The sequence below is a fragment of the Hirundo rustica genome, chromosome 2, assembly GCF_015227805.2.
Source record: "Hirundo rustica isolate bHirRus1 chromosome 2, bHirRus1.pri.v3, whole genome shotgun sequence".
NCBI lineage: Eukaryota > Metazoa > Chordata > Aves > Passeriformes > Hirundinidae > Hirundo > Hirundo rustica.
Genome location: NC_053451.1, coordinates 91,594,010 through 91,612,448, shown reverse-complemented (window position 1 = coordinate 91,612,448; position 18,439 = coordinate 91,594,010). Strand labels below are relative to the sequence as shown.

Here is an 18,439-nt window from a genome sequence, read left to right as displayed (position 1 = left end):
CCATTCTTATTTGAGTGTACTGGGCTGCAAGTTGCAATGACAAATGACTGAGCGTGCCGTGCTGGAAAGCAGTATCTGTTCCCAAACAGGCAGGGTTGCAGTCACAAGGCTGCTGCCTCACATGAAGGAGGTCAAATGTTTACTTCCACAAGCTGACACCTTGTGTGGCAAGGAGGTGTTCTCTCAAAGTTTTCTGGAGTCATAGGATGGTAGTGTTGGGAAAATAGGAAATGGAGAGATAGGTGATGTCTTTTATTAGACCAACTGACAGACCTAGAAAAAATAAACCTTTCAAGCCTAGTTTGTTCATCAGGTCCAGAAAGCACCAGTAAAATCCATGGTAACTGCAAGGCAGAAGCAAGAATTCTTGGATCAGTCTTGTCATGCTAATAAATCCATCCACATGCGAAAAAAGGTGGTTAACACCTGTGGAGCATGGGAAGGTGTTACCTCTGAACAAAGTGACAGTCTCTAAGCTCCTGCAGAGAGGAGAAAAAAGGAGAAGGGGAGGAGAAAACAAACGAAAAAAAAAGTCATTAACACCTGTGTTGTATTTTTAAATATATTATTACATTTCTGGTATTTTGTAATTAACCCAAGTTAATTGTGAGCTCTTGGTTTGCATATTTCAGCCCAGAGGACAACCAGTTTAAAGCTAGCTTACTACCTTGAAAGGCTCAGCTTGACATAGCCTACTAATGGGTTTATCAGATAAGGTACCACTAGGCTTAATGCACTCCTTAATTAGGAATGTAAACACCTTCATTAAAAAAGAAACGAGGGCCTCAGAGAAATTATGAAGAGATTTTATGATTATCAACTCGAAAGAGAAAGTATTCCAACGGAGAAACCCATTTCTCCCTCCTTCTCTAGGAACAGAGGCAGCATACTTGTCGGGGCTTACCCCAACATTGAGGTGGTTTCAGGGTCCTTTGCTCCCCTGCACAGCTCTGAGCCGAGCTGAAGGAAGAGACGGAGTTCTCAGGTTTAGATTTTTCAAGGTTGCATACTTCGTTTATTGTTTCTTATCTTACAATTTTCTCGGAGTCCGACAAGATGTTCGCAGCTGCATGGATTTCTCACGTCTCCCCCCGAGCTGGGCTGTCCTTATCTTTTATACTAATTACTACGTATTTCTTATTTACTATTTCTTACCAATGTCTATCACTATTACTAAAAAGGTCATCTTTACTTTGACCCAATCCTCACTAACTACTTTGTGCCACGTCAATGCAGCAATGGAGTGAGGGAAGAAGAAGGAGAAGGAGAAGGAGACAACGCCCCAGATTCTCCATCTTGTCCCCATTCACTTCAATGCTAGGAACCTAAAACTATTATTTTCTCATTCTGTGATAAGCTAAACTACTATTTCTCACATTCTTGTGGCATGTAAACCTTCTCTCAGTGTAGGAAGTTTTTCCCATGGACAGAAATCAAAGCCAGTGTCTCTCTGAGCTCTGGGCTGGGGTCCCAGACCCCCCTGCCCAGGTCCCTGACCCTCCAGGGCAACCAAAGGAATGCCCTGGACTCCAACACATACTTTGTAATTGCAACCCTACCAAGCGTGTTGACCATAGAGATTCCACTGCACTAGGATATTCCCGGAGTTTTGGGACATCCTGGCTGAACAGAGATGTGAAGGACAGTCAGCCTCTCTGAAGACATGTATAAATAGATGTTTTCGAGTACACACGTATGCCTGTAAACACACGATTCCTGTAGGCATGTCCATGTGATGGGCTGGAACTTCAGCTCTCCTTAGCCAAGGTGGTGGTTGCTCCTTCTCTTGCCTGTACACGTGGTGGTTGGCATAAATAGCAGCCTCAGCAGGCTGTAGCTCGCCAGTACCCACAGATATGGGGGATCTGGTTGCTTAGGTGTGTTCCTCTGCCCAGCACCGGGGCTGGGAGCTGTGTTTTGGCCTCTGTGTCCCGTCCCCTCACTGGAGCCCCAGAGGGAGCCATGCCCATGAGATGGGTGTGTGGATGGGGCACACGGGGGCTGCTCCCATAGACCATCCCAACCCCCTGCGTGGGGCCCCGGGGCCCACAAGCCCTGGCTGGTGCTCCAGGCACTGTGCCGTGCCCTGCAGCCGCCTCTCCCCTTGGGCACCCCGGCACGGCGCCTGCTCGCTGTGTGGCCCCTGTTCCCAGCGGAGAGCTTCCCCTCCCTCTGCTCTGTCTCCCTGCTCTTCCCAACAATGGTGGCCTGGGCAGCTTGGGATGCAGTTTTGAATTTAAATGCAGCCAGCCTTTAGTTTACAAAAATAATAAGTCCCCTTCAAACACAGTTATGTAAAAAGTAGAATAATAAAAAACTTAATGTTTGTTGGCAGCATACGTATCCCTTTGTCTGTAAGACAGAGGCCCATTGACAAACAAGAGGCTTTTCTGGGACTCTAACATCAAGTACCAAAGTATATATGGCCACGACATAACACCGCCTCCATTACCTTTGCCAAACAGTGAAACAGCTGCACCGTTGTTTAATGCGCTTGTACAAGGAAGGAGAATTCATGGCCGGGACCCTCCTGATAACATCCTGCCCCGTGCAGGGACCTACTCTGCAGTACCTCCAGAGGCACCGCCATGCCCTGCTGCATCTCCCTCCTGCTGCACCCCAGCTGCTCCTCTCTGTGCCTGTCAGATGCAGTAATTCAGATGTTTTCATATAAACCATGGAAAAACCACCTCTGTGTGTTGACCTCTCTAACAACATTTGGCTTTTAGTTAAGAAGTGCAAATGTACTGTAGAGCTAAGAACAGACATTATTTGTTGAATGGTCACCATGGGAATTTTATTCTATTTGCGATTTCAATAAATTCTGTCAATGGTCACTGCAGGATTTCACCTCAGTTCCTTCCGGTAAAGTATTTCTAAATTTCTACCATTATTGTATTTAAATAATAATACAATAATAAATACAATAATCAACCATTATTGTATTTAAAGAATGACAGTGTCTGCACCGTGCTAAAAATCATCTGCTTCCCAAATATTATGGTCTTTGAAGGTAATCAGCAGCTCCCAGGAACAGATCCTGAGACGTGGAAGCAAAATGTGAGCTCAATTCCTTATCGGTTCTAATAATGAAAAACAAGACTCATACTGCTCTTACTATGTTATTTGTAACCTAGAAGAGCAAAGCACAGCAAAAAGGAAAAGGTGTTAGAAAAGCACCATCATTGCTTTGATAGTTTGTGTTTTCCTAATAGGCTTTTAATTTTCTGCTCCAAATGGAGAGCAATACTTGTCTCAGGAGAGCTTCTGAATCTAAATTGTTTCCGTATCAGCAGTTTTACCTTGCCCCTGGAAGCAAAATTCCAAAACCAAGTTTTCTGTCCCTTGGGTAGGAGTAGATGGGGAAACTTCTTAGGAAATGATGACAGAGAAAGCACTGAGCAGATGTGGCACTGAGACAATCCATCAGACAGTGAATGACTGTGTTGCTGCTCATTAATTCTCCTCTTAGAAGTATTAGGCTGGGAAGTCTAGGATGTTAATTTGCAATTTTTCGTGGTGATGTAAGATCCATCTTCCCACTATTTCCATGGAAATCTCAGATGCCCTCTGGCAGCTATGAGCTGGCAGCTGGGTAACTCACCTGGGCAGTGGAGCAGGAGATCTGCTGGGGAGGATGGGGTGCAGCCCTAATGTGCCCCCAGCATCACCACCTTTGCCAGTGCTTCTCAAAAGAAAATTCCAAGCCCTCAGAAAACAAATACCTAAACAAGGAAACTGAAGAAATAATATGACCGTTGTAGCACTTTCTGGCAGACATTAGGAGGAGCTGAAAATAATCAGAAAGTCTTCATGGAAATCACCTTAGAAAGACAAGCAGAGGTGGAAAGCAAGCCTGTGCTACTGAGGAGAATCCTTCTGGGGACTGGCCAAAGCATTCAAGATTTTTCTCCATCAGAAATATAAGGTTTCTGGGGTTTTTTTTACTTAATTATGCAGCAGGACACATCACAGATTTATTTATTTATTTATTTGTTTGTTTGTTTGTTTGTTTGTTTAATCATTTGTAGTAAAACACCAATAAGAAAGCAAAAGAGCCTATGTAACTTCTAAAATCAGAGCAGCCTTTTGACTGGAAGAGATGCAAATCCCTGCTTTTGCCCTAATATTTTCTTGTTTGTATGAAGCAGCACCAACCGCAGTAGCCTCCACGGCAGGACATCATGAGTGCCTTTTCCCTACAGTATCACTTCCCCACCAAAACACCCGTCTGTCTAGCATGAACATCACTGACGTGGATGTCTTGTCGTGGCAGGTTGCAAGATTAGTTAATTACCATTTTCCTGCCCAAAAAAGTCCATCCTATGCTCACTTCCCTCTCACCTTCCCAAGCAGCTTCAGGCAGCACAGAGAGGAGTTGCCTGTGAGCCATGTGCCCTGAGAGGATTTTGAAGCAGAAATGGAGACCACAGTGGTCCTCCAGCAGTCCCAGCCCAGCAGAATTAGGTTTTGGAGAGATGATCCTGGCAGGTAAAACCAATGTCAGCCCAGGGGAGAGGCTGAATCAGGGCCATGCTAGCAGCAAGGGGGCTGAGGCACAGCTGGCTTGGTACCAGACAACAGTGTGTGCACTATGGGAAACCCCAGGGTCCTCTCAGACCTTGTTAATGCCCTCTTTCTACAGAAATGTGTATCAGTCGTACCAAGTGTGTTAGAAAAGCCTTTCCATCTTTCCTGCTTTTGCTTTGTTCCGGCATCATAGCCTCTTTTTCCCCCAAAGACCTTTTCATGAAGTTGATGGGCCACCTACCCGTGAGCTGATACTGTCTTTATGTGAGGTGAAAAAACAGTTTCAAATATCAGCTTCAAGACGTAGTATCCAAATAAATAAGTCCATAGGAGATGGATGGCTTTTCATTAGGTTTGATTGTCCCCAGGCCCTCAACGCACAGTGGTCCCATTAACAAATTAAAGAATCTTTTGTCTTGTCAATACTGCTCCCACTGGAAAAAGTCTTGTTTCTGTGCCCGATCAATCAATTATTTTTCTGACAGGGTTGCCAGATCACAGGGCAATTAAAGTTTTATGTGTAGCTTGGGCTGTTCTCATTGTCTTTTGATGTTTCAGGCAAAAAGGGAGAATAGAGTTGTATCATTTTAGCACTTTTAACATCTCTCTGAAGAAATTATTAAGGTATTTGCAAGGTCAAGGTGATAAAGAAACAGTGGAAAACAGTATAGTTGGTGTTGTCTTGCATTTTTTTCACAACAATCCAAACTGTAATTAAAGCTGCAAAATAGTTTTCTTCCATCATCTCTGTGTTTCCATTTACTTTTAATTCGCCGAGTTTGTTCTGTCCCTGAGCATGCAGTGCCATCATTGTCATTCAGTGATGGGCTTCCTGCCTAATGGCAAAACTCAGCAAAACTCAGACTGCATCTTTTTTCAGAAGTCTGGAGCCAGCCTGAACTCTGCTGCTGAACTCTGAAGCTTGTGAGGCCCTGCAGTGAGGATTATATGCTTATCTCCATTAAAGAAGGATTTAGCACCATTGGGCGCATACAGAGATTGTCTACTGAGCTCATGCAAAAAACTGTGATAGTCTTGGAAAAGGTGGTTTGTGAGGTTCTTCCCATAAACCCTGGGAACTCAGGGCAAGTGCTGGGTTTGCTGGTGGCCCTGTGAAGGACATGAAATGTGCCCACCTTCATTTATAGAAAGCATTTGTCTTGCATTCTGTTGCTGTTAGCTAGGGTCTTGGATGTGGATTGATGTTTGATACCAATTTGCCAGCTACTTAAGGGTTACATTTCTAGCCACAGACCTGATAGCCAAACTTCTGCTTAGGAGACCCCTGGAAAGAAATGCCTATTGGAACTGGCAAAGTTATTTGAGACAGTGGTTGGGCCTTTCATTCTCACAAAGTTGTTTTCCGTCCTTGAAGTATATCTATGTCAATGATGAAACTAAAGAAATATAGAGATATGAAAAAGCCCCCAGCTGTCTACCTGAGAAATATTTCTGTGCTTCAATCCATGTGCTTGTTTTCCTCCTTTTTTCAACTGTATTTTAAAAACCCAAAAAGTCTATGATAGGAAATAATTTTTTCACTTTATTACTTACTGAAGTCAGAGAGTTAGAAGAACATGTAAGGTCATCCATTGAAAGCTGTGAGCTTTAGCTTAGTCCACCAGCATGGTAACCTCATTGTTTGCACATTTTATATATTTACTCTGATTATAATCACGGATACTGTAAATAAATCATGGCAGTGCTAATAATCTAAGTAAATTATCAAATTTGACAGCTAACTGCAATAAATGATGCTTTTTCTTGTTTAGACAACATGAACGAAACATTTTCTACTTGGTAGTTTGTTTATTTATTTATTGAATTATTTATTTACTTATTTATTTGTATCTACCAGTTCTTGATAGGAAACTAAAGGACTGTATGGAAGGATTTTTGGTCTGAGAGGAGAAGTATTTGAGTAATAGGGTCCCAGTCGTCTCTTTTTTCTGTTCCCCAACTTTCTGCCTTGCATCTACAGGAAAGTAGATGAGACAGGGAGTCTCTAGCATTTCTTACTGTGGTTGCCACTGGGAAAATAGTCTTCCTTTTCCTGTCATCTTACGTGTATATTCTTACCAGCTATTAACAAATATGGCCAAAAGACAAATATAGCTGTAATTAGCAACCCCCGCTAGTCATGACGAGACTTGCTGTGTGTTGCACACCTGATCCACAAAGACACCGTCTGTTTTACACCTCCTCTCTGGAGACACCCACACGTCCCAAACGAAAACACAAATCAGGATCTCTGGAGGGCTTGGCAGACAAGCAGCCGGAGATCCCGAATTCCTTAGGAGCGAGACCAGAGTCCGAGCAAAAAGTACACCTCCAGCTCCTTCCTGCTCACAGCTTCATGCTATCCCACAGGAGAAAGTCATTTGCTTCAGCTGAAAGAGAATAATTCATTAAGAACTAATTTCTTTTAATGGTTAGGGGCCATAATGTCTGGTCACTCTTGTCCCTGCTTCTTGGCAGAAGTTGGGCAGTTGAACGTGTCTTCATAGGTGTGAGCTGGAAACAAAAGCCATCTTGGCACAAGGAGACCTCATGTTGTGTGGATGGGATTTATGAGCGACAGAGAGCGTGGTGCAGATATAACTTACCATGCCTGCAAACTGACAGCAAGCCCAAGAGCAGCCTGGCATATCTTGGTAGACACCTCCAGGTACCTCCCCAGCTGAGTAACTACCTGTGGCCCTACTGCCAGAAACCTCCTTCATCTCCCTCCCCCCACTCCTATGTTCACTCCTGTGTTACAAAATAAGTGTTTTGAGTTTTAACACCAAAGGAGGAAAAACCCTAAACAAACAAATAAAACCAACAGAAATATCACAGCCAATTTATGGCAGTGTTCTTGAATAGAAGGACAAATACCAAAATTTAACATTTTTGATATTGCAATTTGTGGGAAAAGTCTCTGCTGGAGTTCTAATTTAGCATTTTGAAATGGCCTTTTCCAGTTAAAATAAGTATTTCCCATATGCTTGACATATTGCTGCATGAAATGAAGGAATGCAGGGGAAAAAAAATATGTTTACATACAAAACATACCCCACATGCATATTTATATTAAGAGAGAGAAAACTATTTTATTTATCTATGTATAACTTGACACTTTCAACATTTTATGTAAATAAATGCCAAATGATTGTATTGAACATTAGTGGGCTATACTTCTTCGTTTCCATTTTTCAAATCTGGCTATGATTGCATACAAGTACCTCAAACAGCGAACATCTGGGTGGCTTGAAAGCAACTGAAGTGTGGTTTTGCTGTAAGATATATTCTTACTGTAACATAACAGATTCAAGATTTACTGGTGAAAGTTTTGGTTCTGAGCAGTCTCAGACCAGATTTATAATAAATGTGATTATTTAGCAGTATCATTGGGGCTTTAATAATATTAATATCTAAGGTCTAACTAACTCTTTTCTAGTTAGGGTACAGTTTAACATACATATGCACTAAGACAATATCCTTGGAACTTTTACAGGCAACTGCACTGCCACAGACAAAGCCTTCATCCAACTTCATGCTTGACACTTCATACAATGGGATTACTATTTTCCATCTCTTACCTCCAGATTTAGGACAATTTATCTCTGATTGTCTTTAGTTTCTAGGTTTCAAAGTGTAATTTCCTGCACAAACGAATATACTCATCATTCAGGCTGTCCACCCACCCACTCAGTTACCTGTCTCAGCTAGCCCAGTAGCTCGAAGGAACATATAAAGCAAGTTCATAGCTTGATGCTGGAGTGATATAATCTTTGCTTAATCTACGTAGTGTTTAAAAATGTAAATGTTAGCAGCTATCTCAAATACTAGAGAGCTGCTCTCATGTAAGTTGTATGCTCGAAAGTGGCACAAAGCAGTGATTGTATTCTTCTGGGAGGCTAAAAGTCTCCCAGCATCTGAGGCATGGAAAATTGAAAGAGTAGTTTACATCTGCTAGGACCAAAATGTTGCAACTCTATCTCAAACATTTTGCAGTTTGAAGCTCTAAAACCCCCAGGGCATATTATGCACTATAACAATATAAGTAAATAGGTTGTATCAAGCTAAAAAACCTCCAATTTGTGCCGCCTTTTCCTGTCTCTTTTTTCACCTTAGAAAGAGATCCAGTACTTGAATATGGAACATTAGCTCTTCTGCAAAATTAATCATTTAAAGAATTATTAAATCATTTAAATCTCAGTGCATCCACAGGAGCCAGCAAGGAAAGTGCAGCCCTGGTGCTCTGACTGCCCACACTGCTTGCCGTTGGTTCACTCCCTGGCTCTGCTTTGGCTGCTCCACACAGATCTTTCCCAGACAAACCTGATGTAGTGTGGTCAAGCGCTAATTGGTGTGGACACAAGCCAGGCTACTGATCCTCGGCCCTCCTTCATTTAGTGGTCAAGACGCAGTCCTCCATTCCTCGTGGGAGGGTTTCTCAGCAAGCCAAGAGGTGCCAGAATTCAGACGTGGTTCATCTTTTACAGATTTTTGTGACTATGGCAAGACTGGATTCCCTCTTGCCATTATCTTCTCAAAGAGAGGAAAGAGATGTGTGGTAAGGGTGTGTGGTGTCTGCGTGTGTGCACGACTGCACGTGCACATCTCCCCCTCTCTTTGTTTAGGCCTCTGGGCATTGCTCCCATGTAACCTTTGTTCTGCTTATGAGGCCTTCTGTTCTTATTTTGGCAACACACGCAAATATTTACTCATGTTCATAAACAATCACCAATTCTATCTTTTCAGGTAAAATATCAAGAGAGCATGGCTCACCTGGGTGAACGTAAATGGACTCACGTGTTCCCTTTCCTGATGGTAGGTATTTCTGTGTGTACGTGTCTCTCTAGTGTGAAAGATAACGGGGTTCTGCTTGGGTTATTCATAACCACCTGTGAATTGTGGCAGAGCTACACGTGGCCTAGGGACTGAACCCCAATGCAGTGATGATTTTCATTCCATGAAACACCTGAGAATGTGCTGTTTGAACCACGGCTGCTGTGGGAGGAAGGGGAAGGAGAAGAACCCAGGATGAAGCAGAGACAGAAGGTGCTGGAAGAGCACATTAGCCTGGATGTCACATGAAGCACAGCCCTATTGTGGTTGGGGCCTGAGGCAGTGCATTATCTCTGGCTGTTAGAGTTGTCTCTTGCAGTCACATTTATGAAGGCTCATTAGAGCTGGGAGTGATGAGGGTGTGAACTCAGGCATTTGCATGTGCAGGAGAGCATGTGAGTTAACAGGTCAGGAACCATGGCCTTCAGTGTTTTAAGCAGTGGCTGTGCCAACAAGCATGAATGTCAGCCTCTGAGAAACTCCTGGAAGTACCTCCTGGAAGGTTGCTGAAACCTGTATCTGCTTCCACTTAGATAATGTCACCACTTCTGCTCGTGGGCTTTAGGGGTGTTCCACACTGCAGTGCTGGCCCTGCTGCCTGTTGAGCCACAGCAGCTGTGCAAGGGGGGGGTGAGGCCTGGAGGAGGATGGCAGTGGAAGTGACAGTGCTCTGGATGCTCTCTGGTGACAGGTCTCCCTGGTGTACTCTGCCAGTGCCGAATACTCCAACTGCGGTGAGAATGAGTACTACAACCAGACCACTGGCATGTGCCATGACTGCCCCAAGTGCGAGCCGGGTGAAGAACCTTACATGGTAATTTCAGCTTCTTCTGCTGCTGGGGGGAACCTATCAAGCACCAAATGCAAAAAACCCAAATGCTTTGTTATGTGGAAGTGATGGGTAGGAAAGGAAGTGGGGAGGGCTGTGGATACCTAAGCAGGGGCACTCACGCCTCCAAGCGTGCCGTGGGAGCGAGGCATCTTGCATGCACCCCGGCAATCCACATGCCAGGAGCAGCCTGTTAAAAGGGATACTGTAAGAATTGAAAGATATTCGTTCCATACACAGTCTTTGCCAGTCTGTTCTCATCTCAGTAGTTATTTAGGATCTGATGCTGACATTCCAACACAGACTGGTAAATCGATCAATCTGGTCTACTTGCTGGCCCCTCACACTGACAAGTTAATTTTGCTCTCCCACTAAGATACTTTGGCACTAGAGGCACTTGGATGTTTCTGCAATATTTTAAATTATGGTTCCTAAGTTACCATTTGATTTACAGCAGATAATTGTTGCTTATTAAAAAAAAAATAAATTACTGAGATCCTGTTTGGTTTTAATGGGATAAACATCCTATTGCAAGCATTTAACACAGTCGGTAGTCCCGAACAAGTATGTTTGAATAAAAACCGGTTTGGTTTAGTTTTATTTAACCTAGACGTAATGTTCAGCTGGGACATGTGAGTTCAGAGGTTACAAAATCTTATCCAAACCTTGCCTTTTGGGCTGTTCCCTCTGGGGTCTCCTAGCCTGAAACTGCTGATACCCTGCTGCAGCTGTGTTTCTCCTGTAGGAGTCTTCTCTAATCTTCCAATTTTAGTTCACTTTCTATCCAAGCAGCAGCTGAAATTCACTTCAACACTTTGCTGGACTGTGTTAGAAGTAGTGTGGGAGGGCACTTAACAGGCAGTATGATGCTCCAGTCCCCCTTCTCCCTCTCCAGCACACAGCTTGCTGGATCCTTGTATCCCTGCATGGTCTATTTAGGACAGACACTAACAGGCCAAACGACAGACTCCTCTCCCTTTGTGCCGAAAAGCCGATGGAGCAGGCTGTGAACGTTCTCTTTTGCTGGAAGTTGGTGTGCAGCACCAGACTGCTTTAGAGTGACTGTCTTGTTGCAGACGTGTGGATACGGCACCAAAGATGAGGACTACGGCTGCGTCCCCTGCCCTTCAGAGAAGTTTTCCAAAGGAGGTTACCAGATATGCAGACGGCACAAGGACTGCGAGGGTTTTTTCCGAGCCACAGTCATGACGCCTGGGGATCAGGAGAATGATGCAGAGTGTGGTCCTTGTCTCCCAGGGTAAGGACTTACCCACAGACCTTAGCTCTACCCAAGGCACTGGGAAGTGCTCTTCTAATGTCAAAATCTCTGACAGCCTCTCCATGTCAAAGCTGACTGAAGGTGCAATACTGGTAAATTATGCTTTTTCATCTCTGCTAAAACAGTACATTTAAATGTTTCAAAAGCATTGGTGAGTTTAATAAACACAGAATTGTAAAATAGCTAGGCCTGGAAGGCACCCTAAAGAAGCTGTCTTTGATCTTACTGAATTCTCACTGAAGAAGTAGCTGTTTCAAGGAACTAGAAAACTTTTTCTCTTACTAGAAATGGAAACGGAACAAGCACAGGTGTGAAGTGCCATTTTAAGCACCTGAAGAAATCCAGCTTGGCCTCCAGCTGTAGCTTCAGAGGGCCACCATCTAAGTCCTGCTTCCTACTTATGAGCTGCATGACAGCACCTTAAATACCCTGTAAGGTCTGTGCTGGCACTACAGCATGTTTAGGGGCATAAAATATCTCCTCTCCAGATGTGAACAGCTGGCACATTTGTCAGTAGTTGACAGTATTAGCTTACATAGCTGTTCAATGAGATTTACCAAGGCATTTTAGTCTCTAGGGTCCTTTCTACACAACAGAATGGAGCTGTTAATGCAGTGTGTGTAGTGTTGTTAAGAGCCAAAACAAGTTTCAGGGCTGGCTGAAGGGGCTTAACATAGGTGCTTTTTATTAGCTCCATCTTTGTAATGGTCTCTTACACTCAATATAATTCTGATAATAATAATGAGAATGAAATTGCTACACTGGATATGTATATCCTTGGAAAAATATTAAATTTCAAAGTCTGCAAACCCAAGCATATATTTGCACTCTTGATGGCTTTTTGTAGGGTGAGTAAATACTCTAAAATACAGCCTCACCTTACATACCTTTTCAGTTTCTGCCTCTATTTCTCTTTGGTTTAGAGACTAATTCCTTCTGACATTTGGCTTTTGTGCAGTTTGCAGACGCTATATAACCCACACTCCCTATAGCACAGGAAGCCCTGTTAAAGAGGCCCTGCAAGCTTCCAGGTTTATTTTATCAGGGAATTTATGTGAAATTTTCACAGTTTACAAATAAAATGAAGGACTCATCTAGCTGCCAGCCAAACAGACTGATGATGTGACCTGAAAAAAGCTCCCTCTTAACTCCTCCTCATAGACCATAAAGAGCAAGAAACTTAAATAGAGGTCACAGTTGCTGTTTTGCAATTTTTGCCAGGACTAATGAGGTCACCCAGGTGGGAGCAGGGTGCTGGCTGAAAATAATCAGCTTGCACAGCTGGTGCTTGGGGAGAAATCTCAAAACATCGTGTTTACACAGGTGTAGCCTGTAGCAGAAACTGGTCTGCCGGAATCTGGCTGTGTGCCGCTCCTCCTGCAACGCTCCGGTCCTGGGATTGTTTGGCAAAGCCAGCAGTTAAGGAGAAACACCCTCTCTTGGTCCAAGCTTGAATAGATGGAATTCTCAAGATAAACTAAATATGAACTAAAACAAGCTCTGAAGCTGCCCTGACTCCTCATGCTTCTTAGAGTCCTCAGAGTTTCCTCCTGCATGCTGGTGGGGGAAATGCAGAGCCTGTGTGTCAGAGCAGAGAGCTGGTGAGTAGCTGACTGTCCTTACTGTCCCCTGTGCCACAGGGACAGCCAGCTACCAGTGAGTGACAGCTAGCAGAGTGCTCCCTTGCCTGGGCAGTAAACTCAGAGAGCCCCTGAGTGCATGTGAGGGAAAAAAACAAGGTTTCCATTTTCAGAGAACTGCTTCCATACCACGTTGCAGACTTCCCCAAGGTAACAGCCCACATGCTGCTGTTTGCACTTAGGGACATCTCATCCCTTTGCTATTTTTCACCAGCTCAGTAAAGAAGCCTGAGGAAAAGACTAGCATATGGCACATTCTGTACAAAGTTTTCAGACAAAATACCACTGAACTGACAGCCTTTTCCAGTGGTTACAAGAGCCATCCTCTGTACTTTATCCTAGATTAAGTGCTGGATAATTACGTATTTTTCCTTTTATTTTCTTTTTTTCACTCTTACTGATGACCAATTCTAGGGAAGGAGACCTTTGGTGCAAGAGGAGAGGTCATCCCCTGCTTCTTTGTGTTCCCTCTCATATAAAATAAAAATAACACTGTCACGCTCACAAGAAGTGTGCAAGACAGAAGATTTTAAAGGCTTGGTTCCAGAGCTGTGATCCTCAAAACCAAGGTCCAGTTGCCACTGAGCTCTAGAGGTACCCAGACTGAACCTCCTGGGACACTGCAGGCTTTGTCCTCTGCTCCCCACCCAGAAGCTCTTCCATCATGCCAAACAGGACAGGTTAAGAACATGGAAATTAGGTGTGACTCAGACTATTTCCCTCCATGGGGTGATCCATTAGGTGTTCCCAGAGTGTGTCTGAGGTCACAGCTGACTAAAAGCAGCAATGGCTGGTCAGAGCAAGGGTGCCTCTAGCCTGGTCATCTTCATTCAGTAGTGGCCATGAGGAATAAGAAAAAATCAAATATGAATAATACATACCCCTTATGCTGTCCCAGCACCTGTTTTCAGCTTGGGGTAAGTCTCCAGTTACCTCACAAGATAGAACTGCAGTGGGATTTTCTTTTTAAATGCAGTCAGAAATGCCTCTGCTACTGACACTTTTCCATTTCTTGTGTTTGTCCATGGCTACAGCAAATGCAGGATCAGTTCTCTGAGAGGTTCGCTCCTCTGTTTTCTGCATTAAAAGGTTTAGCCAGTGAATTTTTAATGAAACTGAGTCCCACCCTTGCTGTTCTGGGTAAGGCAGCAGATGCCTCCACCAAGGATACTTCTCCTTGCTCTCTCTCTGCAGACTGTCCCCTGCTGAGAACAGCACCCACCCCTCTCCACCTCCTGCCCCGGTCCCCGGCTCCCTGTTCCTGTGGGAGTGCAGGCCTAAGCCCGGGTTCAAGTCCCTGAGTCTGGAATGACACCACCAAGGTTAGCCCAAGATAAGCCACTATGGTGTTAAGGAAGAAAACGAGTCCATTTTTCAGTCTAGCCTCTATTCTGGAATTTTGCCTGTAGCCCCTCCAAACCTGAGCCTGGCAGGTGCCGAGGAAAGAAAGACTAAATATAGTGGAAGAGTAGTACTGTGAAAATTCATTTTGTCATTAGTGGGTCACTTCTCCATAACTGGTGATATAAAGCTATCACATATTTCCAACATTACCTTTAATATCTGGTGCATTGGGAAGTAACCAGAAATATAAATCTGTTTCCAGTACTTCATGGGGGTGAGTTACTAATGCTTGCAACTGCAGAGTTTCCTACTCATGTGAGTGAATGGTTGCCTGCCATGAGCACCTTCGGTTTTCTTTACATGTCCTCCTCCATTCTGCATTGTGGTGAAAACCAAGAATTATTCCACCAGCTTGATTTAATTGTCAGAAGGATTGTTTGTCTTTCCTAAACCAACACAGCTATTAGACTGTGGATCCTAACTGTCCTGTGTTTTTCTTCATAGATTTGTATGTATCTTTGGGTTTCCCCTCTTTTCTTTTGTGGTTTGGCAGCCTTTTCCTGTGTATTTATTTACTGTTTTACAATGTAAAATTATGTAGGCCCCATAAGAGAGGAAAGCTGAAGTTTTGGTCCTGAGGGAATGGTAGAGTGGCACATGGGCCACAAGAGGTGTTTGAAGGAAGAAGTGAGGGTGCATCTTTTAAAACCAGTAAAAAAGAAATGAGGAACCACGTGTAGTTCCCCTGCTCTCTGAGTCGCCTCCAGTCCCTGTCTCCCCTTTGAATCTCTGTGTATTCCATTTCCTGGACTTATATCTCTTATTTGTCGTTCATTAATACACCAACTGATTTTGGTGGATGGTTTCAGCAGTGATTTCCTGACAATGTGTACATTTTCCAGAAAAAAACCCGTACTTCACATGCATAGGTAGGTACATAAGAGCAGAAACCAGATCCCCAATTGCATAAAGTGTTTGTAGAGTTGCGTTCCTGTCTACACAGAATAGATTATTAATTTATTCATCTCTTCATTAAAATATGTAGTCATTTACAATTGATTTGTAAAGACATATCCGTAACATCAACACTATGATGTTACATCAACATATGTATGATTCTGATGTAATTACTCATTAGGGTGCATGTGAATCCAACTCTTGAGTAGCCAATTACCTTATTGCAACACTGACTTTATTAGCAGCCCAGAAGTTCAAATTATGAAAACCTTTCCTTCACACTGTAATTCCATTATCGAGGACTGATTTATAAACAATACAGCAAGGAAACAAAAAACCAAACCAAACCTGTAAAACCTAATCTGCCTTGCCCTGTGAGGGTGGTGTTTTCCTGTATTTTTTATTATGATCTGGTTCTAAGATTACAAAGATTATGCTTACAGTGTTTGTGAGTGACATTAACCAACCATATTCAAGTGGTGGTCTTGCTTGAAAGATTACTGCTTCAAAAAACTGCATTCTCTTATTCTGAAAAATCCTATTTCAGGGCATGCTCTAAACTGCAGCTTGAACTCCGCAGTGAGACTAATGTTGTTTTAGGCGACGTTACCACTTCTTGTCATGTCTAGATGTTTGATTAATTACATTTTAGGAGGAAAGGAAGAAGAGGAACACAGTCTCTATTCAGGCAATTTGAAAAAAAAAAAAAATCTTTGCCTCAAATTACTTATAAAAGCTTTTAAAAATGATTTTATCTCACTATAATTGGTTGCTGCTGAACCATATTCAGTCGTATCATATTAATTTGCACTGTTTTGCCTCTTCTTGCCCTTCACTGCAGTTACTACATGCTGGAAAACAGACCTCGGAATATCTATGGGATGGTTTGCTACTCGTGCTTGCTGGCGCCTCCCAACACCAAGGAATGTAAGTGTTCAGATGTTTCTATGCATTTCCTCTGGGTTTGACTTAAAATCATCTGGAAGCTCAATGTGAAATCTTGCAGTGATGATAGTTATGTTGAAACAATAAACCCAGCTTCAGTTAAGCAATTTCTGCATCCAACTAGCCTTGCCAACAAAGGGAGGGAATGCCTATCATTTGAGGAAAAATCAGAATCTTTGATTTGAGGATTTAGTATTGTTCATTTGTTCTCCAGCTTATATCTGTTAAGATATCCCATGCAAGATTTATTAGGGTTACTTAACCAGTAGGTCCATGTCTGTGTATTTTTTTTAACTGAGTGAACTTCACAGTTCTCGTGTGAAGAAAGCTTGGGACAATTTGTAGATTCGTAATTTGTAGGAGTAAAAGGGCATCACACCTTTTCATATCCTTTGGCTGCAAAGTGATTCAAGGGTCGACATTGACGTCTGGTGGTCAGCACTGATAAGAGAATTAGGTTCTGTAGATTTCATTGACAAAAGGGTCTGTAGTTTGCTAATTGAAGAAATCATGTTTGAATGTGTGTGTGACACCCTAGAGGTACCCAGAGGTTTGTTTGCATACCATGCACCTGCAATGGCTTATCCATCCTCATGCCATGGGGAGGGGGGACAGCTCTCACCAGCACTGCCCTGCAGGGGCAACCCCCCAGAAAACTGCTGTCTCCTTTAGGGGGCAAAGAAAGTGAGAAAAAGAAAAGGAAAAACGAGGCTCTCTCTGAATGACCAAATTACTTTGACAGCCCCTCATAGAATCTGGAGAAGATCAGGACATAAAGCTTTAAAACAAAACAACCAAAACAACAACCCAAACAAGCAGAAAAAAGGAGCAGTTCCCCAGCAAAACCTGATGCCTCTAAAACCAAGATCGTGTCCATGCTCTCTTCTTTTAGAAATCTCTGTCATGAAAAGGAATTGCAATATTTTGTCTGCTTGATTTAAAAGCAGGGGTTGAAAGTTCCAGAGCATTTATTTATGTACATAAATAGCAATTGCTTTGTTCAGTTGCTACAGAGATGTATATCACTGGTGCTCTGGGAGTCATTTTAAAGGACAGGACATGAATATCTCCCACCTTTCCTACAGTTTAGGAGCTTGGAGGAGCCAGAGGATGATCACCACCTCACAGAGCTCCTGCTGAGTGGTGGCAGTCCAGAAGGAGGCATCTCCCCAAGTTGTCTGCATGCCAAAGGACTGGTCTGTTGTACAGCTTCTCATCCCACTTGGCTGCAGAAACCCACCCAGCCCTGAGAATGCCCTTCTGCCTGAGACAGTGGGAGTGGGTGAAGGGCAGGGTGAGTGTGGTTTTGGTGAGATAACATCTGTTTAGGAGGTGCAGTAAGGGTGCAAGGGAGGACACAAATGCGAGATACAGGAAGAAGGTGCAGAGGTAAATGAAGGTGCAAGGGTAGGAAGACTGTGGTTTAACCCCAGCTGAAGGTTCAGCCCCAAGCAGCCGGTCACTTACTCACCCCACACAGGGAAGAGAAGGGTAAAAGTGAGATGACTCAATGACTGAGATACAGACAGTTAAATAGGTAGAGGAAAAGCTACACACATCCAGCCATGCAGAGCAAGGAATCCATTCTCCATTTCCCATGGGCAGTTCGGTATCCAGCCAACCCCAGAAAAGCTGAGCTACGTCACATGTAACAGTGGCTTGGGAACACAAACACCATCACTCTGAATGTGCTCCACTTCCTCCTTCTTCCCCACCTTTACAAGCTGAGCATGACACGATGGTGTGGGACATCCCTTGGGTCACTTGGGGTCAGCTGTCCTGGCTGTGCCCACTCCCAACTCCTTGTGCACCCCCAGCCCCCTCACTGATGGGGTGGGGTGAGAGGCACAAAAGGTGCTGCTAAGCACTGCTCAGCAATATTGAAAATATCTCTGAATTATCAACAACTTTTTGGTCACAAATCCAAGCCTTAGCCCCATACTAGCTGCTATTAATAAAATTGACTATTCCCCAGCCATGCCCAGCACAGACAGTCATGGTGGGACATGAGGGGATAAGGTAAGAGTGGTGAAGATGCACCAGTGCCACCTGGCATGGGTGGGAATAGAACCATGTATGCTG

At 43.6% G+C, this 18,439-nt stretch overlaps 1 protein-coding gene across 1 annotated transcript in view; it reads left to right on the top strand.

The window, feature by feature from the left end:
- Positions 1–18,439, top strand: part of EDAR (ectodysplasin A receptor) — a 71,924-nt gene that overhangs the window by 37,567 nt on the left and 15,918 nt on the right. The window contains exons 2-5 of the mRNA XM_040056212.1: positions 9,277–9,345; positions 10,055–10,177; positions 11,269–11,450; positions 16,254–16,339. Of these exons, the coding sequence (XP_039912146.1) occupies positions 9,295–9,345; positions 10,055–10,177; positions 11,269–11,450; positions 16,254–16,339 (442 nt within the window). The 5' untranslated portion in view covers positions 9,277–9,294. The remainder of the gene's footprint in view (positions 1–9,276; positions 9,346–10,054; positions 10,178–11,268; positions 11,451–16,253; positions 16,340–18,439) is intronic.